General features: G+C 38.2%; 1 protein-coding gene across 5 annotated transcripts in view; it reads left to right on the plus strand.

Moving 5' to 3' along the window:
• Window positions 1-26,369, plus strand: part of RBL1 (RB transcriptional corepressor like 1) — a 54,283-nt gene that overhangs the window by 23,501 nt on the left and 4,413 nt on the right. For 4 of the 5 annotated variants that reach the window (XM_034640256.1, XM_034640257.1, XM_034640258.1 and 1 more), the window contains 8 exons: window positions 3,367-3,504; window positions 4,500-4,664; window positions 7,145-7,277; window positions 14,230-14,496; window positions 15,376-15,587; window positions 17,003-17,179; window positions 18,682-18,753; window positions 20,354-20,444. In XM_034640256.1, the coding sequence (XP_034496147.1) occupies window positions 3,367-3,504; window positions 4,500-4,664; window positions 7,145-7,277; window positions 14,230-14,496; window positions 15,376-15,587; window positions 17,003-17,179; window positions 18,682-18,753; window positions 20,354-20,444 (1,255 nt within the window). Of the gene's footprint in view, window positions 1-3,366; window positions 3,505-4,499; window positions 4,665-7,144; window positions 7,278-14,229; window positions 14,497-15,375; window positions 15,588-17,002; window positions 17,180-18,681; window positions 18,754-20,353; window positions 20,445-21,450; window positions 21,509-26,369 lie in introns of those variants that run through there. The other variant, XM_034640259.1, reaches the window with a different exon arrangement.

A 26,369-nucleotide genomic window follows, 5' to 3' on the forward strand; every position in this document is an offset into this window, starting at 1 on the left:
AAGAAGCAGGCTCACAGCAGAAGAGCCTGACGTGGGGCTCAATCCCATAACGCCGGGACCACGCCCTGAGCTGAAGGCAGACGCTCAACCGCTGTGCCACCCAGGCGCCCCTAAACATCCAACTCTTGGTTTCAGCTCAGGTTGTGATCTCGGGGTCATGAGATTGAGCCCCATGTTGGGCTCTGCACTCCGCATGGAGTCTGCTTAAGACTCTCCCTCTCCCCCTGCTTCTAAAAATAAATAAATCTTTTTTTTTTTTTAGATTTTATTTATTTATTTGACAGAGACAGCCAGTGAGAGAGGGAACACAAGCAGGGGGAGAGGGAGAGGAAGAAGCAGGCTTCTAGCGGAGGAGCCTGATGTGGGGCTCGATCCCAGACGCAAGTTCTATTTTGTGAACAAGAAAGAAGTAAATAAAACATTTAAAGTAGTTAAGACTTTTTTCTCATTTTCCTGTTACAGGTTTTCATTACTGGGTATATGTAAACCAAAAGGCAGGAGCTTAACGACTGCGCCACCCAGGGGCCCCTAAAAATAAATAAATCTTTAAAAACTCTGCATAAAGTCTTTAGAGTCACACTTGATTGATAATTAGTTGTCTGTGTATAGAATTTAGACTGACAGTCATTTTCCTTTATGATCTTGAAGGCATTGCTCCATTATATTCTACATGCCAGTGTTGCTAATTAGAAGTCCAGTGGCATTGTAATTTTCAGTACTAGTATGTGACCTGTTATTATTTTCTGGAATATTAGTATCTTCCTTTTATTTCTTATGTTCTGAAATTTACAATAAAGTCTTTTTTTTTTTTTAAGATTTTATTTATTTGTTTGAGAGAGAGAGCATGGTGGGGGGGAGGGTCAGAGAGAGAAGCAGACTCCCAGCTGAGCAGGAAGCCTGATGCAGAACTTGATCCTGGGACTCCAGGATCATGACCTGAGTGAGCCGAAGGCAGTTGCTTATCCAACTAAGCCACCCAGGCGCCCTCTGAAATTTACAATAAAGTCTTATTGTGGTCTTTTCATTCATGTGTTGAGCATTCCTACAGAGTTGCCCTGTTAGTCCAGAAATTTATATCTTGCAGTTCTGGATCATTTTATTGCATTATTTCTTAGATGATGTATTGCCCACTGATTTATCTTTCTGAAGGTCTTATTATTCAGATGAGGAACTTTGTAGATTGATCCTTTTCTCTTATTTTCCATTTCTTTGTTATTTTATTCTACTTCTAAGCATATTTACTCAACTTTTCATCATTCAGCTCTAGTGATATTTTTTTATGTTAGCTGTATTTTCATTTCTAAGATCACTTCCTTGTTCTGTGAAGTTAAATTTAGATTTCTTTGAAGTTTTCTTAGGTTGACTGCATTGTCTCTGTTTCTTCTAAGTTTTTTTCTGTTTATTTTATTTTATTTTTTTAAGAATTTTTTAAAAAAATTTTAAGTAGGCTCCATGACTAGTGTGGTCCCATACCCCAAAGGGCTTGAACTCACAACCCTGAAATCAAGAATCACTTGCTCTACTAACTGAGCCAGCCAAGCGCCCGTTTAAGATTTTATTTTTAAGTAATCTCTACACCTAACATGAGGCTCAAACTTACAACCCTAGAATCAAGAGTCACATGCTATGCCAACTGAGCCAAGCAGGCACCCTTTTTCTCTATTTTAATCTTTGTCTTTCAGTTGGAGGATTTCCTCATATGTTGGATTGTTCTTGGATATCCATGCATATTTGAGTAAGGCACTAAAAGTGAAACATTAATAAACCCTTATGGTGACTGAGCAGTTGCTTCAAAGCTTTGTATGCAAGAGTGGGAATATAAGTCCAGTAGTCTCATGTGACCATGTAGTATTAGGGACCTTCAACTGTTGTTGTCTTATTTTTTTTTTAAGATTTTATTTATTTATTTGAGAGAGAGAGACAGATATCATGAGCAGGGGGTAGGGGTAGAGGGAGAAGCAGACTCCCTGCTGAGGAGGGAGCCCCATGCGTGACTCAGTCCCAGGATCCTGGATCATGGCCTGCGCTGAGGGCAGATGCTTAACCAACTGAGCCACCCAGGCGCCCAACTGTTGGTGCCTTTAAGGTTCTTCTGAAATATTTCGGTTTCTGTAGAGAAGTATCTGCTAATCTCTTGCTTGAACGTTGGTGTTGTGGAGCAGAGCAAGGAAGGGAAACTTGGTCTTAACAATGCAGTGTGCAGACTTTCACCTAAAACCACAGTCTCTTCTATGCCTGGTGTTCTCAAGCTCCAAGTCTCCCTAATTCAGTCTTAAAATAATTCTCCAGATCCCTGTTGGGATAGACAGGAAGCCTATCATCTGACTCACTAGAGAGGGGGTTGAGTGGGGACCTGAGGAGATCTAATTACTACAGACTTTCAAATCATCCGTTCATGTTGGCCCCTGCCTAATCCCTGCTTTCCATTCTACCTGTACCCTCAGTTGCTGTGTTTTTCCTAGGTTGCATGGAACAAATTCATTAATTCTAAGTATCTCTCTTCAGGCCCTTGTTTGATCATCCTACTTCCTACTAAGTAATTTGTCATGTACTATAGTTTGCAGTTACAGCTGGCTTCTAGTTTTATCCAAGGTAGTTTCTGTTCCTTATTCTTTATGCTGCTGATTTGGTGTGATATTTGAAAGAAGGATGGTGACAAACACTTTTTAAAACTGAAAACTTATATTAAATCTATTCTTTTTTTAAGATTTATTTATTTATTTTTAGAGTGCACCCATTAGCCCTGGGAGGGAGGGGCAGAGAGAGAGAATCTCAAGCACACACCCACTGAGTGTGGACCCCAGCTTGGGGCTTGATCTCAGGACTCTGAGATCATGATCTGAGCCAAAGCCGAGAGTAGGATGCTTAACCTACTGAGCCACCCAAGCGCCCCAGTTTATGTTAATCTTAAACTCAATGGTGAGCGAGACTTTTATCTCCTTAGTAAACTTCTCTGAACTTTTTTAAAGTCTTAGCTGTAACATTATAATACCTTTGATTTTAGTGTTTTGATTAACAAATCTTTATGTCGACAAAACAGTTGTCATAAAACTGGTATTTAAAGAAATGGAACCAAAAGAAAAAAATGGGACTAATCCTAATGCTTTCTCTTGATGGGAATATTGACTATTTTATTATTTCAAAGCAGATTGTTGTATATGCCTCATTTAAATATAAGATCTACCATTGAGCAAGATTATATTTTATAAGAAACTCTATCAGTTTGAGAACTCAAATTTTTATCTTTGATGATCTGTAATATAATGTACAGAGACTATTTTATCTTGTTTCTATAATCATCTTTATAGAATGGCAAAGGCTGAAACTGCTGAGGAATATTAAACTGTGGTTTTTCTGTTCTACAAGGTTCTTTTAGAGCAGGATATATTTCATCGTTCCTTGATGGCCTGTTGTTTGGAAGTTGTGCTCTTTGCCTATAGCTCACCTCGTACTTTCCCCTGGATTATTGAAGTTCTCAATTTACGACCATTTTATTTTTATAAGGTGAGATGACAGCTACAATAACATTTAATATTACCTAGTGTCCTAATTTCAGACCAATGCCACTAATATACTTATTGGGATGATTTAGTTAATATTTTGTCATCTGTGCTATTTTCAAAGTATTGATAGAAAAGTTAATTTGAAGAGTTCAATTTTTATACCTAAAATATACCTAAAGTTATGGAAAATGCAGATCATTGGAAAGCTTATCTATTTGAATTGCTGGCTGAGTGGGGTTTAAACATTTTTTAGTGACTTAAGGAAAATTGCTTCTGTATATTTACTTCAATGTTGATGTGTGTTTTCAGATTTTCTCTTAGGAAATAAAGGTAATTTTTCTCAAGAACAGTGTTGTTTTTGACTTTATCTGATAGCAATTCATTTTTGTTTGTAACATCCTTTCTTCATTCAAGAAGTTAAATGCCTTTGTTTTTTAACCACATAAATAATGTTTTCTCCTTGAAGAAAAACAGGAAATACATATAAATGTAAATATTAAAAGCATACATTATAATCCTAATTATAAATAATAATCACTTAATGCTTTTGTGTATATACTTACTTTGTTCTAGGATTTACTCTTATTAAAATGGAATTATATAATATAAGCAAAATTCCTTTTAAATACGTTATTCATTCTATTCTTTTGAGCTATTGGGAAAAATAGTCTGAGAAGAAGTAGTAAATTCAAAATAGCACTGGACTTGAAACCCAAGACCTGAGTTCTGCTACTGTTGGGCTTTTGACCAGTTTCCACCTATCATTGCCTCATTTTTCCATGTATACAAAAAAACATAAAAAGCAGAAATGTATGTGAAAGTATTTTGAAGATCTTAAAAACTCCTTTATAAATTAAAATATATTAATAAGCCATTGAATCATGTTCAACGATATCATTGGTTCTGTGTCATCGTAAGACTGAAGCTAGTCATACATGTAAGCCTGCTATAGAAATGACTGAGACTACATTACCTTTTCAATTTTCTCTTTACCAGGTTATTGAGGTGGTGATCCGCTCAGAGGAGGGACTTTCCAGGGATATGGTGAAACACCTGAACAGCATCGAAGAACAGATTTTAGAGAGTTTAGCATGGAGTCATGATTCTGCACTATGGGAGGCTCTCCAGGCTTCATCAAACAAAGTTCCTACCTGTGAAGAAGTGAGTCAGGGCAAGGGTGATAATCATTTAAAAAATAACAGCTATATTAGATATAAATCACATACCATACAATTCATCTATTGAAAGTATACAATTTAGGGGCACCTGGCTGGCATGGTCCATAGAGCATACAACTCTTGATCGTGGGATAGTGAGTTCAAGCCCCACATTGGGTGTGGACATTACTTAAAAATAAAACCAAAACCAACAAAACAAAACAAAACAAGGGCTGCCTGCGTGGCTCAGTCAGTTAAGCATCCAACTCTTAATTTCAGCCCAAGTCATGATCTCAGGGTCGTGCTCAGTGGGGAGTCTGCTTGAGATTCTCTCCTTCTCCCCCCACTTGCATGCTCTCTCTCTCTCAAATAAAGAATTTTTTAAAAATACAATTTAGTGTTTAGTATATTCATATGTAGGTGCAGTCATCACCTCAACAAGTAACTGTACCCTTTAGCTATCACTTCCTTACCCTCCTTCCTCTCCCTAGCTCTAAGCAACCAGTAATCTACTTTCTGTCTTTATTGATTTGTCTATTCTGGACATTTCATATATGTGGAATCATATAATATGTGGTCCTTTGTGACTGGCTTCTTTCACTTAGCATAATGTTTTCAATATTCATCCGTGTTGTAGGATATATTAGTACTTCATTCCTTTTTGTGGCTTAATATTCCATTGCATGGATATATCATTTTGTTCCTCTATTTATTAATTGTTAGACATTTGGGTTGTTTCAGCCTTTTGGCTTCTGTGAATAATGTTGCTATGAACATTCATGCACAAGTTTTGTGTAGACATATGTTCTCATTTTTCTTGGGTATATATCTAGGAATGGAATTGCTGGGTCATGTAGTAACTGTTTAACTCCAGTTTGAGGGAACTGTCAGACTTTTCTCAAAGTGGCTACACCATTTAACATTCCCACCATCAGTGTATGAAGATCCCAGTTTCTTCACATCCTCTCTAACACTTATCTTTTTTTTCCCCTAACACTCATCTTTTTTATTCTAGCCATTAGTAGGCATGAAATAATATCTTGTGGTTTCTATTTGCATTTCCCTGATGGCTAATGATGTTCAGTGTCTTTTCATGTGCTTATTGGCCATTTGTATATTTTCTTTGGAGTAACATCTATTCAGATTTATTGCCCATTTTTTAATTGGGTTTTTTAAAAATTATTATAGAAGTCCTTTATATATTGTAGATACAACTCCCTTCTCTGATACGATTTGCAAAACTTTCCTTGGTTGTTTTTTTTTTTTACTTTTTTTTTTTTTTTAAGATTTTATTTTTAAGTAACCTCTACACCCAGCATGGGGCTCAAACTTAACAACCCGGAGATCAAGAGCTACATGCTCCACCAACTGAGCCAGCTAGGCACCCTCTTGATAAAGTCTTTTGGTATATAGAGCTTTTAATTTTGATGATGTCCTGTTTATCTGTTTTTTTTAATTGATGCTTTTGAAGTCATATCTAAGAAGCCCATTAATTTTATCATTTTTAGTTTTTTAAATGTCTATGTAAAAAATTAAACATGTTTCATTAGTAGTAGTTAAAATTGAAAAAAATCAGAAGTTTGTACCTAATACAAGTAACACATTTCAGTTTAGTATCAGGTAAGAAATTGAGTTTGTTTTTTGTTTTTTTTTAAAGTTTATTTATTTGACAGAGATAGAGACAACCAGCGAGAGAGGGAACACAAGCAGGGGGAGTGGGAGAGGAAGAAGCAGGTTCATAGCGGAGGAGCCTGATGTGGGGCTCGATCCCATAACGTCTGGATCACGCCCTGAGCCGAAGGCAGACGCTTAACCACTGTGCCACCCAGGCGCCCCAGGAAATTGAGTTTTTTCCCCTTTACCTCTGTGTTGCTCTTTTATGACTCTTGTCTTTTCATATTTGCTTTTCTGTGTCTCCTTACGTGTCATGAAACCTGGTGAATTTTTCTGTAATTTCAAATTACTGGAAGGACTATCTAAGACCAGAAAGAACTAAAAAGGAGATTATTTCTTGAAATCTCTCTTCCATGCATTTTTTTACTTTTGCAGCGAACTGAGGTTAACTGGGCAATCTTTAGTATTCATCAATATTCCATTGTAGAATCCTTTGGGAAAGTGAAAAAAAGCTCTGAACTTGAAGAAAGGATTTGGGTTGAAGCCCTTGCTCTGTTACTTAATAGTAGTGTGTCCTTGGGCAAATTTCATATTTTGAGCCCTGTTTTCTCATCCTTAAGTGGAAATAGATAGTGTCTACCTAATTGGTTTGCTTCTAGAAGTAGTCAGTAAACTTAAGTAGATAAATTATAAGATTAAGTGAGCTATATTTAACAACATTAACTGTTGAACACTTTATGCAAGTTCTATTTTGTGAGGAAGAAAGAAGTGAATAAAAAATTTAAAGTAGTTAAGACTTTTTTCTCATTTTCCTGTTACAGGTTTTCATTACTGGGTATATGTAAAGCAAAAGGTTTTTGTTTTTTACAGGTTATATTCCCAAATAACTTTGAAACAGGAAATGGGGGAAATGTACAGGGACATCTTCCCATGATGCCGATGTCTCCTCTAATGCATCCAAGGGTCAAAGAAGTTCGGACTGACAGTGGGAGTCTTCGAAGGGGTAGGTTTAACATGGGGAAAACAATGAACAAAATAACAAAGATAATTTTTTCAAAGAAAATATCAAGTCTTGCTAATATTATTATGAAATTTAATTTCTTCATCAGGATTTAAAAGGGGGCTTATAAAAAATAATGAAAAAATTAAAGGGGCACCTGGGTGGCTCAGTCGGTTGAGCATCTGACTCTTGGTTTAGGCTCAGGTCATGATCTTGGGGTCCTGGGATGGAGCCCCTCATTGGGCTCCACATTCAGCACAGAGTCTTCTTGTCCCTCTTCCTCTACTCCTTCCCCTGCTCATGCTCTCATTCTCTCTCTCTCTCTCTCTAATAAATAAATAAAACCTTTAAAAAAGAATTTTTTTAAATTAAAAAATAAAAAGGGACTTCTGCCAACACCCTTGTGTGGCCCATTGTATAGTTTCACATATCAAAGTAATAAGATTCTCACTCTGATTTTTTTTTTTTCGTTTTTGAGAGAGAGAGTGGGGAGGGCAGGGGGAGAGGGAGAGAGAGAACCCCAAGCAGTGCAGAGCTGGATGTGGGGCTCTGTCTCACAGCCCTGTTGCTCTGATTTTTAATATCTATTTTTTTTTAATTTTTTTTAAAGATTTTATTTATTTATTTGACAGATAGAGGCAGCCAGCGAGAGAGGGAACACAAGCAGGGGGAGTGGGAGAGGAAGAAACAGGCTCATAGCGGAGGAGCCCGATGTGGGGCTCGATCCCATAACTCCGGGATCACGCCCTGAGCCGAAGGCAAACGCCTAACAGCTATACCACCCAGGCGCCCCTTAATATCTACAGGCTCATAGCGGAGGAGCCCGATGTGGGGCTCGATCCCATAACGCCGGGATCACGCCCTGAGCCGAAGGCAAACGCCTAACAGCTATACCACCCAGGCGCCCCTTAATATCTATTTTTTAAATTGCCATGTTAATTGTTGTGGAAAGAGTATTTTAGCCTTTTAATAAACACACGCTTTTCTTTTTTTAGGATTTTATTTATGTATTTGGAGGGAGGGCCAGAGGGAGAGAGAGAGAATCTCAAGCAGACTCCACACTGAGCCTAGAGCCTGGAGCCTGCCACAGGGCTTGATCTCATGACCCTGAGATCATGACCCGAGCCAAAATCAAGAGTAGGATGCTCAACCAACTGAGCCACCCAGGCGCCCAACACACAGCTTTTCCTTTTTTTTTTTTTTTTTAAGATTTTATTTATTTATTTGAGAGAGAGCAAGCACAAGCTAGGGGAAGGGTGAGAAGGGCAGAAGGAGAGGGAGAGAAGCAGGCTGCCCACTGAGCAGGGAGCTTGATGCAGGGCTCAGTCCCAGGAACCTGGGATCATGACCTGAGCCAAAGGCAGATGCTTAACCAACTGGGCCGCTCAGGCGTCCCCACATACAGCTTTTCTAAATGTTAATGGAAAACTATGTAAATAAGCAAAATACCTACTTTTCAAATATGACAAAAGTCATATTCTTTTTCTGTCTATGTATGTCTCTGTAGAAAGATAAATATTTGAAGCAGAGGGGCACCTGGGTGGCTCAGTTAGTTGAGCATCCAACTCTTGATCCCAGCTCAGGTCTTGATCTCAGGATTGTGAGTTCAAGCCCCACACTGGGCTCTACACAGGGCATTGAGCCTATTTTAAAAAAAGTTGTGGGGCACCTGGGTGGCTCAGTCAGTTAAGCGTCTGCCTTCGGCTCTGGACATGATCCCAGGGTCCTGGGTTCGAGTCCCGCATCGGGGATCCCTGCTCAGCAGAAAGTCTGCTTCTCCCCCTCCTTCCTGCTCATGTTCTCTTTCACTGTCTCTGTCTCTCTCAAATAAATAAATAAAATATTTTTTAAAAAATAATAAATAAATAAAATAAAAAATTTAAAAAGTTGCACATACATGTATATCTGTATTTGAAGCAGAGCAAAAATACTCTTTGGGGTGCTTAAGTTCATCTAATAAGTAACTTATCCATACTCTTAAAATAGTTCCCTTGAGCCTTACTACTAGGAAGATTTTAATGCATTTTTCTTTACTTTCTCTTATGTGTGCGTCTGATATGTGCATCTTCTGAATTATATGGCTCTTGAATTTTCTTTTTAATTAGTTAAAATCTTTTGATTACATATCCCTGATCTAACCTCTGATGAACAGGTATTCAGGTTTCACATAGCTCTTGATCCTCTTTTGGACTATAATTTTGTGTATGTATGCAGGTACATGCATAGTCTTTGCTTTACATGTAGTAAAGATCATAAAAGTATGCAAGCTGTGCATAAAAAACAATCTTCATAAGCAATGGAAATGATTAGGATTATTTTATAACCTTTAAGAAATCTTGTCAAAAGTTTTTTAAACTATCATTAGGGACACCTGGTAGAGCATGCGACTCTTCATCTTGGGGTCATGAGTTCAAGCCCCATGTTGGGTGTAGAGATTACTTTTAAAAAGCAATAATTTAAAAAAACTATCAGTCATTCATGTTTAGAGAAATGAAAAGATAGGAAAAATATTTACTTAGTGCAGTAAAATTTAAAGCACTGAAAACATTGAAAATGAAAGTGGTTTATTTTTTTAAAAACTTACAAAGACGTTATGGGATCGAGCCCCACATCAGGCTCCTCCGCTATGAGCCTGCTTCTTCCTCTCCCAGTCCCCCTGCTTGTGTTCCCTCTCTCACTGGCTGTCTCTATCTCTGTCAAATAAATAAAATCTTTAAAAAAATAAAATAAAATAAATAAAAAAATAAAAACTTACAAAGAATAGTTTAAACAGTGGTTGCCACCTCCTTCTCCTTCCTATAGAAGTATTATAAATTATTATAATTTATGGTACTGAATGAGCATCTTTTCTGTGTCTTGGTGAACTGTCACATTCCTTTCTAAGCTTGGATCAGCTTTCAACATTTTATTCTTTGTACTTTTCAATGCTGTGAAATATCTCCGAGGGTTCCTTAAATGTGAAGTTTTTGTCATTATCATTTCCTGTTGGACATCTTCATCTTTCTCATTTCAACAACTTTCCTCATTTATTTCAATAAGTTTCATTTTCATGAAGTTCTTCAGGCTGCTTATCTAATCTCTTGAACAGTGGCAGTGTCAGTATTCCGAGTCAGCTGTTCCTTCTATAACTTTACTGACGCTTTATGTTAATTTCAGCTTCAGCATTATCACTTTAATTTTTCTGTTGCGGTTTCCTCTTTTTTTTTTTTTTTTTTTTTTAATGGGATGATTCCCTCTCATTTGGCTGTTTTTGTAAAATGTCACGTGGAGTTTTCACTGGGAGACAAAGAGGCAACATAACTCTATGCTTTGCTGTGTGCATGAATTGAATAGTAGATGGGCCCTGACCAATCACCAACAGACTTTGGAAGAATTGACATGATTGGTCACTGATCATGATTCATATCTATTAGTCATATAACGATTTGTGGTCTAAAGGTTGTTTATGCAATTACAGTTAATATACTATGGCAACTGAAATTTTAAATTTGAACCATTTTGTTAGGGCTTTGTTAATTTAAACTATAGTAACTGAAATTCGTGCATATTGGAATTGCACAAAGTATGAACAGTCTGTGTAAGAATGTGTGCATACATTTGTGTATATTTATCTGTGACTATAATTTATATATACGTATTATGTGTGTGTGTTTTCAGCCTAACTAGAGATCTGAGAACTAAGATCTTGAAGAATGGTTACGAAAATGTGATTCTGTCCAGGTGGTGGGATTTTGAGTGGGTGTTATTTTCTCCATTATAGTTTTTTTGGTATTTTATGAATTTTTTCAGCAAGCTCTCTTTTTATTTGAGATATAATTCACATACCACGAAAGTCACCCTTTCATATAGTTCAATAGTTTTTAGTATATTCACAAGACTTTACAATTATCACCATTATCTAATTGCAGAACACTTTCATCAGCCCACACACAAAAGAACCCCCCATACTCAATAGCAATCACTGTCCAGTTCCCCCACCCCAACCCCCTGTAACTACCAATCTGCTTTTTTTTTTTTTTTTTTNTTAAAGATTTTATTTATTTATTCGACAGAGATAGAGACAGCCAGCGAGAGAGAACACAAGCAGGGGGAGTGGGAGAGGAAGAAGCAGGCCCATAGCAGAGGAGCCTGATGTGGGGCTCGATCCCGGAACGCCGGGATCACGCCCTGAGCCGAAGGCAGACGCTCAACCGCTGTGCCACCCAGGCGCCCCCCCAATCTGCTTTTTATCTCTATGGAGTTGCCTATTCTAGAATTTCATAGAATAAATAGAATCATATAATATGTGGCCTTTGTAATTGGCTTCTTTCATTTACCATGTTTTCAAGCTATACTTATATTGCAGCATATACCAACTCTTCATCTTTATGGCTGAGTAATATTTCATTGTATAGATACACTACATATTGTTCATTCATTAGTTGATGGACATTTGGATTATTTCCACTTGTTGGCTATTACAAATAATGCTGCTATGAACATATAGGGCATATATTATTTTTTATAATTAGAGGAAAAAGTTATTTTCTCTTAAGGATTCAGGCAAGAGAGGGCACCTGGGTGGTGCAGTTAAGTGTCTGCCTTCAGTTCAGGTCAGGATCCCGGGGTCCTGGAATCAAGCCCCACATCAGGATCCCTGCTCAGTGGGGAGGTTGCTTCTCCCTCTCCCTCTGCCCCTCGCCCCCTCTGTGCTCTCTCGTGCTCTCTCTCTCAAATAAGTATTTTTAAAAAGATGCAGGCAAGAGAATCAAATGATGACAAATCCTTAGAAAACAATTAATATTGAGCCTTGACACTGGGGAGAAAAGACAACTAATTAATTTGTATATTTATTAAATTTATTAGTTGTTCACTGTAGCTTTCCCACTGCTGTGCTAGGAAAAGATTATTTGAAGGGGTTTGCAGCTAACTTCATGGCTATAATATGAATCATCTACTGAAATGTCAGCTTTGACATTTTCCTAGTCAGATTCAAGGGCTGCCTTGGATTTCTTGTGTGTAAGAGATCTAGGTAGGCTCCTGTTAAGGGATAATGGGAGCTACAATAGAACTTTATACTTTCTACTGAGGTTGGGAAATCAGAGCTGCTTTTATAAGCCCCAGAATTATGGAGAGATTTTTATTAAACCATGACTATTTCTCCACTCACCTCATTAATACAGAGAGCTGTCAAATTATTGCCAGAAGTCATGTTTATAACTCTTAAGCATGTTTTGTAAATAGATTATATGGCTGTCTAATTATCTAATGAATGTAAAAATAGTGAGATGCTTTCACTTTATTTTTTTAACATTTATTTACTTAAGTCATCTCTACGCCCAACGTGGGGCTTGAACTCAAGACCCCAAGATCAAGAGTCCCATGCACCATCAACTGAGCCAGCCAGGTGCCCTTAAATGCTTTCGCTTTAAAAGCATAGTACACCTGGGACCCCCCGGGTGGCTCAGTCAGTTAAGCATCTGCCTTTTGGGGGGGAAGAAAAGCATCTGCTTTCAGCTCGGGTCATGATCTCAGGGTCCTGGGATCGAGTCCCATATCAGGCTCCTTGCTCAGCAGAGAGGCTGCTTCTCCCTCTGCCTGCTGCTCCCCCTGCTTGTGCTCTCTCTCTTTCTGGCAAATAAATAAAGCCTTGGAAGGAAGGAAGGAAGGAAGGAAGGAAGGAAGGAAGGAAGGAAGGAAGGAAGGAAAAGGAAGGAAGGAAGGAAAAGAAAGGAAGGAAGGAAAAGAAAGGAAGGAAGGAAAAGAGAGAGAGAAGGAGGAAGGGAAGGAGGGAGGAAGGAAGGGAAAGGAGAGGAAGGAGAGAAAGGGTAGTATGGGAGGGAGGGAGAGAGAGAGAGAGGAAGGAGAGGAAGGGTAGTATATTAGTGCCTGGCTGGCTCATTCGGTGGTGTGTGGGACTCTTGATCTCAGTAATGAGTTTGAGCCCCCTGTTCAGTATAGAGATTACCTTTAAAAAGTTTTAAAATAAATAAAGGGGCACCTGGGTGGCTCAGTTAGATAAGCATCTGATTCTTGATTTTGGCTCAGGTCATGATCTCAGGGTCGTGAGATCTAGCCCCACTTCTGCTCTGCACTGGGCTTGGACCCTGCTTGGGATTCTCCCTCTCCCTCTACTTCTGCTCCTCCCCCTGCCCCACGTGCACATGCTTACTCACTGGCTTTCTCTCACACGCATGCAAGCTCTCTTTCTCTCTCAAAAAAAATAATAAAAATAAAATAAAAGCATATCATATACATGTAAAGAAACAATGAGTTGGGGAAAGTGAGGAAGGATTATGGAAAAAGATGTAGGGTTGTATGGGTCTAGGAGAACCTTTGCACTTGGTAGAAAGGGAAAGCTGCTCCTGTGGAAGGATAGCATTGAAAATAGTTACAATCTATAACCTTACTTCCCTTTTGATCAACATACTACTGCCAACCCTCAGAGTAAGGCAAGTTAAACAGAATCGTATCACCTTTACTCATCTTTATCTTCTAGTGGACTTGTAAAAGATGATTCTGTATCTACTAAATCAGAAAGCCATAGTACCTTAAACTGCTTGGTGTGGGCGTGTGAGAGGAAGGAAACTGTGAACCAGATCAGTGATTTACATTCTTCTCAGATGTTATTTACTAGATAAAATTGGGGGACAGAAGCTCATTGGACTACTTCAATTTAGTGGTCACCTCATTCTGCCTCTCAGCTTCTACTTTACCCTTATATGATTTGCTCCTTTAATAGTAGGCAGAGGTTCAAGAAACCAAGAAGATGAGCTATCATAATTTTCACATGTAATGACTTTTTTCATGCCTCTTTCACTAGATTTACATTCCACGAAGACAGAAGCCATGTTATTTACTTCTAAATCTCTACTGTTTAACATAGTAACTCAATGTGTATTTTTTGAATGAATGAACTTGATTTATTGTTTTGGAATATGTATCAAACTGTTTTAAATTTATTTCTCTCTATTAGATATGCAACCATTGTCTCCAATTTCTGTCCATGAACGCTACAGTTCTCCTACTGCAGGGAGTGCTAAGAGAAGACTTTTTGGGGAAGACCCCCCAAAGGAAATGCTTATGGACAGGATCATAACAGAAGGAACAAAATTGAAAATTGCCCCTTCTTCAAGCATTACTGCTGAAAATATATCAATTTCCCCAGGGCAAAGTCTTCTAACTATGGCCACAGCCATAGTCACAGGAACAACGGGACATAAAGTTACAATCCCATTGCACGGTAACATTTTAATGCATTTATTTTATATTTTTTTTAATTAGTTAATAATTTAAGATTTATCTTACGGGATTGGATCACATGGCCTTTTTAATCCAGTTTCTTTTGAACCTATACTATTTTTTTTAACTTATTATTTTAGGGCAGTTTTGGGTTCAAAACAATATTGAGTAGAAGGTACAGAGATTTCCCATACACCCACTGCCACACACAGCTTTCATCACCGTCATCATCCTGCACCAGAATGGTATATTTGTTAAAATTGATGAACCTACATTGACTCATCATTGTCACCTCAAGTCCATAGTTTACATTAGGGTTTGTACATTCTATAGATTTCAACAAATGTTTAATGACACATATCCACCATTATAGTATTGTACAGAATACTCTCACTGCCATAAAAATCCTCTTGTGCCCCACCTTTTGTTTTGTTTTGAACTTACACTGTTTTTTGAATTTTCACATTTTATATACTTACCACCCTTTATTTTATTTATGTGAGCTTTACAAATGAGTTATAAGAGTCTTGTTTCTTGGTTAAAAACATTTCCTTAAGAGCTTAAAAGAAAACAATATTGTTTCAGAGCAGAAATAGAAAACAAGAGTGCTATAACCTAGAATTACTATTTTTGGGGCTTACTTCTCCTTTTCTAACCTATTCCTGTGTTTATACACATTAGCTAGCTAGCTAGCTAGCTAGCTAGATAAAAGGAAAGAAAGGAAAGGGAAGGAAAAAAAAGAGAGAGAAAGAAGAAAGAAAGAAAGAAAGGAAAGAAAGGAAGAGAAAAAAGAAAAAGAAAAAGAATAAGTGAATTGACAACCTTTCTGGAACACATGCTGCTTATTTCTAAAACTGAAAACTCTTGCTTATATATTTAGGTATCGCAAATGATGCTGGAGAGATCACACTGATACCAATTTCCATGAACACAGCTCAGGAGTCCAAAGTCGAGACCCCTGTACCACTTACTGCTCAGTCATTAATTGGTGCTTCTCCAAAACAGACCCATCTGACTAAAGCACAAGAGGCACATCCAACTGGAATAAGCAAACCAAAGAGAACTGGGTCTTTAGCACTGTTTTATAGAAAGGTATGTGATTTTATGGCATCCAAAAGATCTCATTTGGGGTGCCTGACTGGCTCAGTCGGTAGATCATGAGACTCATGATCATAGGGTTGTAAGTTCGAGCCCCATATTGGGTGTAGAGATTACTTAAAAATAAAATATTTTAAGAGGAGCCTGGGTGGCTCAGTCGGTTAAGTGTCTGCCTTCAGCTCAGGTCATGATCCCAGGGTCCTGGGATTGAGCCCCACATTGGGCTCCTTGCTCAGCCGGGAGCCTGCTTCTCCCTCTGTCTGCTGCTCCCCCTGCTTGTGTGTGAGAGCTTGCTTGTGCGCGCTCTCTCTCTCTCAAATAAATAAATAAAATCTTAAAAAATATAAATAAATAAATAAATAAAGCCTACTTGATATAGATTAGAAGCTAGAAAAATTTTATCCTTAAAGAGAATAGGATGTATGTACCTATAAAGAGCCTAAGTGTCAATGTCTATAGTGAATTCGAAATAACTATTCCCTGAGTAAACTGCAGCTATTATCTATGCTGAATTCAGTGTGATGCTGGTGTTCTGTCCCTGAATAGAATTTTTTGTGAATTTTTGTGAAATTTTGTAAGATTTTTTAAATTTATTTATTTGGCAGAGAGAGAGAGAGCCAGCAAGAGAGGGAACACAAGCAGGGGGAGTGGGAGAGGAAGAAGCAGGCTCCCAGCGGAGCAGGGAGCCCGATGCAGGGCTCGATCCCAGGACCCTGGGATCATGCCCTGAGCTGAAGGCAGACGCTTAACCGCTGTGCCACCCAGGCGCCCCTAGACTTAGTAGCAATTTTATCTGAACAAAAAAAGGTGGGGTGGAGATTTCTGAATACTTGAAAAATTATGTATTCATAATGGTCATGATTCAACTAAATCCTGAATTTTAGTGTTTTCTTACTTTACATAGATGACAGCATAAAAGACACTTTTCCAAAAGAATTTTAAAGATGGTTTTCTAAAGAGAATTTTGTTTTAATCTATAGTCTTCTGGGATGGCTGGGTGGCTCAGTCAGTTAACCGTCTGCCTTTGGCTCAGGTCATGATCTCAGGGACTTGGAATCAGGTCCCACATCGGGCTCCTTGCTCAGCGGGGAGCCTGCTGCTCCCTCTCCCTCTGCCTGCTGCTCCCCCGTTTGTGCTCGCTGTCTTTCTCTCTCTATCCGGCAAAATAAATAAAATCTTTAAAAAAATTATTTAAAAGAATAATAATAATCTACAGTCTTCTTCCATAGCAGTGAACCAGTACTATAGAACAGAAATTTTATGTAATTTTACATAACATTTATCAACAACCTAGGTGTTTTTTTAATCTTGGCCTGAAAGCCCATGATCATGGTAAGAGATAAATTAGAGAAATTTACTGGTTTTTTTTTTTTTTTTTTTTTGCGTCAATGTACTACCTTCCATCTTAGGTCTATCATTTGGCAAGTGTACGCTTACGTGATTTATGTTTAAAACTGGATGTTTCAAATGAGTTACGAAGGAAGATATGGACGTGTTTTGAATTCACTTTAGTTCACTGCCCTGATCTAATGAAAGACAGACATTTGGATCAGCTGCTTCTTTGTGCCTTTTACATCATGGCAAAGGTAATGTGTAAGCTAGGGGAAGCTCTTTGTCCTAGTTACCCATTTTTGAAGCATGAAGTGAAAATCTGTTGCACTTGATTGTTATTTTGCCTTAAATGCTATATGCCAACACTTCCCACCATTGTTAATTAATTAGTAAAATCTAGCTACTGCAGCTATTCTCTGGACTGCATTTCGTTTTGTAATAATCAGCTTTCCCACATCATAAGAATACATTGGTTATAAAGAAATTGGAAAAGATCCTAGAGACCATTTGTAGTACGTGACTCTTCATATTCTTCCTTTGAACAGTACCATTTCCACATCCCTGTGATAGCTCTCATCTAGTACTTTACAGTAAAATGATCATTATGTTGTAGGCTGGTAACCTAAGCCTAGAGCTGAAAGTAACTTGTCAAAGTTATACCATTAATAAATGGCAACCTAGGATTTCCTATTTCATAATTTAATGAATTCATAATTCATAAAATAGCTTCTATAACATTGCTCTCTAGTGATTTGTTATACCACCTCAAAAGAGCATTTTACATTCTAGTTGCTACAAAGTTGTATGTTTTCAGTCATAAAATAACATATCTTACTTGTTTTTGAAAATTCTGATATATCTGAAACAATCACCTATAACTTTGGTCTGGACCATATTGGCCACACTGGGAGTCTTGGTAGGTGTACATAGTTAAGACCTAATATTTAAGCTTTTTGAGGCAGAGGACAGGTTTTCGAACTCCTTTTTGACTCCCTTCTCACAATGCCTTTTTAAAATCTCAATACAAAATAAATGTTAATAAATGGTATTAATCATTTGTGTTTTCCAGAGAACTGTCAGAGTTCTGGCTTTGCCATTTCTAGCTCATCATTATGGAGAACAGGTTTAGTGCTAATGGACTTTAGTGAAGCAGAGGGAAGGAATAATTTAAGTAATCTCTATAATAACAAATAGGCCAGAAAGAATACCGTTATGGATTACTAATCCATTTTCTTCCTTTTGGCTACCACTCTAACTTTTCTGTCTTAGCATTAGAAACCCAATAATCTGTCCTAAAATGTTAAAAACCTCATCCTGTAATAACTGCTCAGTTTTCTTGTGAATCACCACAAGACATTTTCTGTCCTTTAGTGTGTAGTTTATTTACTTATAAATAAGTACTTTAAAAGCTAATAACATCAGAGACTGCAGGGTGTGCAACAGATCTGAGTTTTCCTGTATCATTCTTTTTGTAAAAAAAAGTGCAAAAAGAAGTGCATTTTCAGTAGAGTTATACCATAGCAATATCAATGCTTTTGATTAATGAAACTATTAGCTGAGTCCCCACAGGCCACAAAGCCTGAACTTTTAAAAGGTAGTAAAAATCATAAATGGTAGTGGTTTTTAGTCATGGACTGGCCTGGGGTTAATGGCTTTCTGCAAGACTGCTCTCAATGCCAACCTATAGTTGAAGTTTTTGCTCAGAGCCATTTTTCTTTTAAGAGCAGTTGATAAATGCAGTTTTTGTTTTCCTTAGGTAACGAAAGAAGAAAGAACATTTCAAGAAATAATGAAAAGTTATAGGAATCAGCCCCAGGCTAACAGTCATGTGAGTTAACTTATTTTCTCTGCTGTCCAAAAATAGATTTGTACTGTTTCTCTGTTGACAAGTCATACAAAAGGTAAACTTCTTTTATAGTTTTACTATACTTTAGATTTTTTGGTTTAATGCATACCATTAAACTCTAAAGACAGTTTCAGTAAAAGCCAGGAAATTGGTGGTTTCTGACTTATCCATATATTTGCATATACTTCTCACATGTTCTCCTATTCCACTTGTTCATTTGTTGAATGGACACATTTGGCACAAAAAATCTGATCAGGGGCACCTGGCTCGTTCAGTCAGTAGAGCCTGTGACTCTTGATCTCAGGGTCGTGAGTTCAAACCCCACATAGGGCATGGAGCCTACTTTTATTAAAAAAAAAAAAATCTAATGAAAAATAGGTATAATAATAATATTCTCTAACTGTATAAGACTTGATTCCCTGATGATGTTTAAATCTGGTGAAATTTGAAGATTTATTAACTTAAGTCCAGCTTCTTTTGCCATCTACTAAGAATCTTAATGTTTTCATCTTTAAATCCAAGCATTTTTGATAATGTTGTTTTATAATAGCCATGGTGAGAATCGTATACAACCTTTCAGTCATGGAAATATAAAATATTAGCCTATTGGCCTGGCACACAGTAAGTATTTAATGACTGCTCTCTCCATATTATTGTTATTACTGTAGCTGAAGAACACAGGATTAGGCTACCTTAAGGCTTTGGCCACTGGTTGCTGTGCTCTAGGGAACAGAATGGCCTCTTTTCTGGCCTTGGTGATCTGCCATCTTAGGAAGAGAGATGTGGCTGCTCAGATAACCCATGCTCAAGCACTGGTAGTCACTCCTCCTTCTAAGAGAGCCCCACATATAGTTTCACTTCTTTATCTAAGCCCCAAAATACACAGACGTTAGAAGAGCCAGGTACAGGCATTTGTTAAATCCTGTGACAGGCTAAGAGTTTCTGGACCCTTCAGAAAAATACCTCAGGAACAGAGCCTAGAGAGGTCCAGATTATCCCCAAAGATCATTAAGGTGAAGTTAGTGTGGGTCCAGAATGGACCGAGCCAGAGCTTCCTAAATATCCTTTCAATACCAATATCCATAGGATGACCAGAAATGGATCATGCCTTTCAGCTGTATGGGACATAGGAAGGAATTTAGGGGAAGGAATGGAAACAGATTTTCCTGTGGCCATCTGAAAGATGGAAATGAGATGGGAGCAAGAGAACAAGCCTTAATGAGATCAAATGATTCTCATGTAAGGAATTAAAAAGGAAGAACAAGCTCAGATATTTGAAGTTGCTTTTATTTGGCAAAACCTTGTCATCGGTGTTTAGTTGCTACTTACTAACTCAAGTCTTCTATTTTGTAAACTCCTACAATGACATAGTTTAGGTAGTAGGCTTTGCTTCCATATCCCCCTCTACTAAGACATTTGCTGTAATCTGCATTTACCAGGCTAATAACACTTTGCCCTTGATTATCACCCAGACAGACCAGTAGCTTTTCACTGGCATCCTGTTTGTTCTTCTTATTTTTGTTTTGCTTAACCTGTGCCTCTTTGTGACTTGGCAGTCCTTTTTTTCCACCCTGACCTATAGGTCTATAGAAGTGTACTGTTGAAAAGTATTCCAAGAGAAGTTGTGGCATACAATAAAAACATAAATGGTGATTTTGAAATGACAGATTGTGGTAAGTTGCCCGATTTAATATTCTATATGTAATATACATTTTTAAAAAATTTTATTTAAATGTCAGAGAAAGAGAGCATACGTACAAGCAGGGGAAGCTGCAGGCAGAGGGAGATGTGGGCTCCCTGCTGAGCAAGGAGCCCAGTGAGGGACTCGATCCCAGGACGCTGGGATCATGATCTGAGCTGAAAGTAGACGCTTAACGAACTGAGCCACCCAGGCGTCCCTGTAATATACCTTTGATTACATTGTACATAATGCAGTGGGTGTCAGGCAACATGGAATCAATGATGTAGATGGGATGGATAATGCATATGTGAATGCATTTGGGAAGAAACAAGTTTGAGATAAATATGGGTGAGGTGCCTCCCTCCAAAGAGGTTATAAATTGAAACCATTAATTTGTCACCTGTTAGTTGTATTTTAGAAGAAGTTTCATAGTCTGCTTACATATATCAGTAAAACACATAAAAGGCTCTTAATAAATTTTTTAAGTAGGGGTGCCTGGGTGGCGCAGTCGTTAAGCGTCAGCCTTCGGCTCAGGGCGTGATCCCAGCATTCTGGGATCGAGCCCCACATCAGGCTTCTCTGCTAGGAGCCTGCTTCTTCCTCTCCCACTCCCCCTGCTTGTGTTCCCTCTCTCGCTGGCTGTCTCTGTCAAATAAATAAATAAAATCTTAAATAAATACATAAATAAATAAATAAATAAATAAAATTTTTTAAGTAAATCTGAATTACAGGGAAAGTAATCAGTGATCAGTGTCCGTGATCTGCATGGGGTGACAATTAAGTTAATGAAATAATCTTGTTCATTAATATGTATTCTGCCACCACCAGCAAAGCTGCCACCCTGTTGTTACTGTCATGCTAAGACTTGAGGCACTAGTAAATTTTTTTCAAAGAAAGGAAAATCAGATGGTGATTATTCATGTTGATAAGTTGTGAAAATGCGTCTTCTGCCCATCTTTTCCTTGTCTCATCTTTCCATTACTTTTTTTTTTTTTAAGATTTTATTTATTCATTTAAGAAAGAGAGAGACTGAGAGAGCACACAAGCAGGGGGAGAGGGAGAAGCAGACTTCTTGCTGCGCCAGCCAGGAGCCTGATGTGCGGCTCAATCCCAGGACCTGGAGATCACGACCTGAACCAAAGGCAGACACTTAACCATCCTGAGCCACCCAGGCACCCCATCATCTTTCCATTACTTATTGCGTACCTTATTGTGTATCACATGTACCATGATTTATTGAATTCCACAATGTGAGACTTTCTTTTTTTCTTTTTTTTTTTAAAGAGAGAGAGTGGAGGAAGGAGCAGAAGAGAGGGACAAGCAGACTCCGCACTGAGCACGGAGCCTGACACAGGGCTCAATCCCAGGACCCTGAGATCATGACCTGAGCCGAAATCAAGAGCTACACATTTAACCAACTGAGCCACCTGGGCACCAGTGTGGGGCATTTAGTTTGTTAACCATTATACTTAGCTTTGTGAGGAACATCACTGTGGCTTAATCTTTGATCCAAATGCTTAGGATACATTCTTAGAGAAGATTGGCTGAGTCAGAGACTCTTTTAATCACATAAATATCCATTGATCATTATGGTGTTTACTGGGATCTGAACTTTTAAGATCTTACCAAAAAATTTTTTAATAATAATGTCCTAGAAGGGCACCTAGCTGATTTCAGTTGGTGGAGCGAGCCACTCTTGATCTTGGGGTTGTAGGTTTGAGCCCCACGTTGGGTGTAGAGATTACTTAAATAAATGAATAAATAAAAACTTTTAAATAAATAAAGGCTTCTAATTTCCCCAACATGGGCCAATTTGAAGCATTAGGCATACATAATAAATGGTCACTGTTTTCATCAATAAAACCCATTTCTGACATTGAATATACTAATTAGCACAGCATTGGCCTTTGAGATATGCCTAACAGAAACCCTTATAGTAGCCACCTATTGGGAATGAGCTTCCTGATTAAAACACCAATTCACTCATGGACCATGCATTCTTCATTATTGTGTTAGCAGACCACCCAGACTGGCATTACTGATTCGAAAACGTGGGGGGCTCCTGATTAGCTCAGTTGGTTGAGTGGCCAACTCTTGATTTCGGCTCAGGTCATGATCTCAGTGTCCTAGGGTTGAGCCTGCATGGGTCTCTTTGATCAGCATGCAGTCTCTCCCCTCTGCCCCTCCCCCACACACATTCATGAGCTCTCTCTCTCTCTCTCTCAAATCTTTAAAAAAAAGAAAATTGAGAAACCCAGATTATAGCTTAATCTGAGTAACACAAATATAATACTCAAGTGATTTATAATAGTACATTGAAAACTACAATACTTCCTCAGTGCCTTGTTTTAAGGATTACAAAGAATGATGCATGTGTGATGTTTAACACGAGGTCTGCTTATAGTAAGACCTCAGTAAGTAACAGCAATTATTATTTCTTTAAGCAATATAAAATTTATTGTATTTTATTAATGAGTATTGCATTTTAAATGTTTTTTTCTTTTTTTTTTTTTAAAGTTAATTTGTCTAAGGCCATATTCCTTATTCAAAGTATTTCGGGGACACCTGGGTGGCCCAGTTGGTTAAGCAGTTACGCATCTGACTCTTTTTTTTTTTTTTTAATATTTTATTTATTTGACAGAAAGGGCATAAGCAGGGGGAGCAGCAGATAGAGGGAGAAACACAGACTCCCCACGAAGCAGAGAGCCCGACGTGGGGCTTGTTTCCAGAACCCTGGGATCATGACCTGACCTGAGGACAGATGCTTATTAACCAACTGAGCCACCCAGGCACCCTGAAGCATCTGACTCTTGATTTCAGCTCAGGTTATGATCTCAGGATTGTGAGATTGAGCCCCACGCTGGGCATGGAACCTGCTTAATTAAGATTTTCTCTCTCCTTCTGCCCCTCCCCCCCAATCTCTCAAAATTAAATAAATAAAACACTTTAGGGGTGCTTGGCTGGCTCAGTTGAAGGAGAACGTGTGACTCTTATCACAGGTCGTAAATTTGAGCACCATGTTGGGTGTAGAGATTAGTTAAATGAAACTTTCGGTTAGGCGCCTGCCTTTGGCTCAGGTCACGATTCCAAGGTCCTGAGATCAAGCCCCATGTCAGGCTGCTTCTCCTTCACCCTCTGCCTGCCACCTCCCCTGTTTGTGTTTGTGATCTCTCTCTCTTTCTCTGTCTCTGTCAAACAAATAAAACCTTAAAAAAAATGTTTAAAATAAAATATTTGAGATGTTGAAGACTAGGTCACACATTCAAAAAAAAAAACAGTGAAAACAGATTCTCTCAGACAAAAACTGTTTTCATATGAGATATATAACATCAGTAACTGCAAATTGATAATCAAGTGACTTTATTTCACATTATACCCATTTAACAGTCACCAGACAGACAATGAAGTTATAAATAGAGCACATTTTTACTTGTTTTTGGATCATTGTGGTGCCTTTTAGAGCTCAAAAGAAACTGCCAAAATATCACTGAAATGGTTTAAAACCACTGAAGTTTTAAATTGGCCCGTGATCAGTAGCTTTTGCATAACTAGAGTTCAATAGCACTGCTTTCTCAGTCAGAAAGCCAGTCTTAAATATTTACTGTCCACTGTTACTCTAAGCAACAAAAAGGATGAGCGAGGATATGGTGGGAGAAATATAAAACAAATGCCTATTCCGGGGAGGTGCTACTGTGCTAGTCAAGCCTGTCATATCTCAACCTTACTCTTCTAATTTATAAAGAAACTCTGATCTTCTTTCTTATTTTCATCTTAAAATAATTTTGCTTCTTTTACCATTTTTAAGTGGTAAGAATCACAACATATGCCTCTTCTCAATCTGAAGACTCATAACAGTATGTGTAAAGACACCATCATGAGTCCATTGAGCAGCTCCTCTGGGGGTGATGGATGGGGATTTCATCATTGTATGCATCCCAAACAATTTGGATGTGCCCAACCTCTGAAACCAGTTCCCTGAGAAATGGATATCTACTGTTTCCTCAGTGTTCCTTTACTTAGATGCAAATTTGTTGTCCTGGGATATAAAACCATATGTATAATGGTTGCAGTTAATGGCCACCCACAACGCTGGGATAATTTACCTTCTTCCTTGACACTTTCATTTTAGATCTTTAGAAAATTCTGAAGCCAGAGATCCAGGCTGAAAAATTCAGCATCTTTCCAGAGCTCTGCAGATAGTATGTCCATTCCTTAAGAGCTTGTCTCATTCACTAATAATTTATATAAATGTTGTTATAAAATCACATTTTAATTGCTTGACAGTGGTTATATGATAATCCAAAAAGACATTCCTCTTATTCATGGGAGCAGTAGGGAAGATTATTAGGCCATAATAGTTCACTGATTCATCTCAAAATCATCAGGGTCAGGGTGCCTGAGTGGCTCAGTCAGTTGAGCATCTGACCCTTGGTTTTGGTTTAGGTCGTGATCTCAGTGTCGTGAGATCGAGCCCCATGCCAGGCTCCACACTTGGCGTGGAGTCTGCTTGAGATTCTCTCTCTCTTTCTCTCTGCCCCTCCCCCTGCTCATGGGCTCACTCGCTCTCTCAAAATAAATTTTTAAAATCTTTTAATATATATATGCATTTATTTACTTATTTATTTATCAAGGTCACATGACTGGCTCAGTTGGAAGAGTATGCAACTCTTGATCTCAGGGTCATGAGTTTGAGCCCCATGTTGGGTGTAGCAATTACTAAATAAATTTTAAAACTTTTAACATTTTAAAAAAATATTTATCGAACATGTACCATGTACCTCAAATTATATTAGATAGAGGTCCCTTCTATCCTCTGAGAGGAAAACAGACTTGTAACAGTTATTGCACCAGGCAGGCAAACCTTTGATCTCCTCTTCCCCAGTCTTTCATAAGTTCCATCTCCTAATTAAGACTTTAATTTGAGAGTGTTAGAGTTCCTAAGAGAGGGGGGAAGGTAGAGCTCTTTCTCCTGCATAAAGGATAGTGACGTCTTGCTTTCTCTTTTGAAATGAAAAAACAAATAGCTAAATAAAATCATGTTAGTTAGAAGCTAAGGTCCCAGAGAGGGTTTTTTTATTTTTAAGATTTTATTTTTGGGTCATCTGACTTTGGCTTAGGTCGTGTTCATGGAGTCTGGGATCAAGCCCCATGTCTGGCTGCCTGCTCAGTGGGGAGTATGCTAGTCCCTGTCCCTCTCTCTCTGCCCCTCCTCCTGCTCATACTCTCTATCTCTCAAATAAATAAATAAAATCTTTTTTAAAAAATGATTTTATTTTTAAGTAATCTCTACACCTAACATGGGACTCGAACTGACAACCCAGAGATCAAGAGTTGCATGCTCTGCTGACTTAGGCAGCCAGGAGCCCCACCAAGGTCCCAGAGAGTTTTAAAGGCTTGATTCCTTCAAAATAAATAAAGCTTCTTAACCTTATGTAAATATTAACGACCAGAATTGGAATGACACACAAATATGAATACTATGTATAGTCTGTGTGTCCAGAAATTTCTAATCCAAGGAGAATATTAATTTTAATTGATCCATGTAGTGAGAATAACCTACAACTGCCATTACCAAGCCAATATGACTTGGAATAGTGTTCATTAGGATGGTAGTAGGTGTTACAGGGAAGAGGGCTATGGATAAAAAATTTGAGAAGCATAGAATTAAAATGAATATGTGTTTTTGTCCAGCTGCAAAACTTCTCAGAGCCTTTTTTTTTTTTAAGATTTTATTTATTTATTTGAGAAAGAGAGACAGAGATAGCAAGAGAGAGCACAAGCAGGGAGGAGAGGGAAAAGCAGGACCCTGAGATCATGACCTGAACCAAAGGCAGACGCTTAACTGACTAAGCCATCCAGGCGCCCCTTCTCAGAGCCTTTAATGTACTAACATGGATTCTGAATTTCTAAGAGGAGG

Source organism: Ailuropoda melanoleuca, chromosome 13 (genome assembly GCF_002007445.2).
Source record: "Ailuropoda melanoleuca isolate Jingjing chromosome 13, ASM200744v2, whole genome shotgun sequence".
NCBI classification, from domain to species: domain Eukaryota; kingdom Metazoa; phylum Chordata; class Mammalia; order Carnivora; family Ursidae; genus Ailuropoda; species Ailuropoda melanoleuca.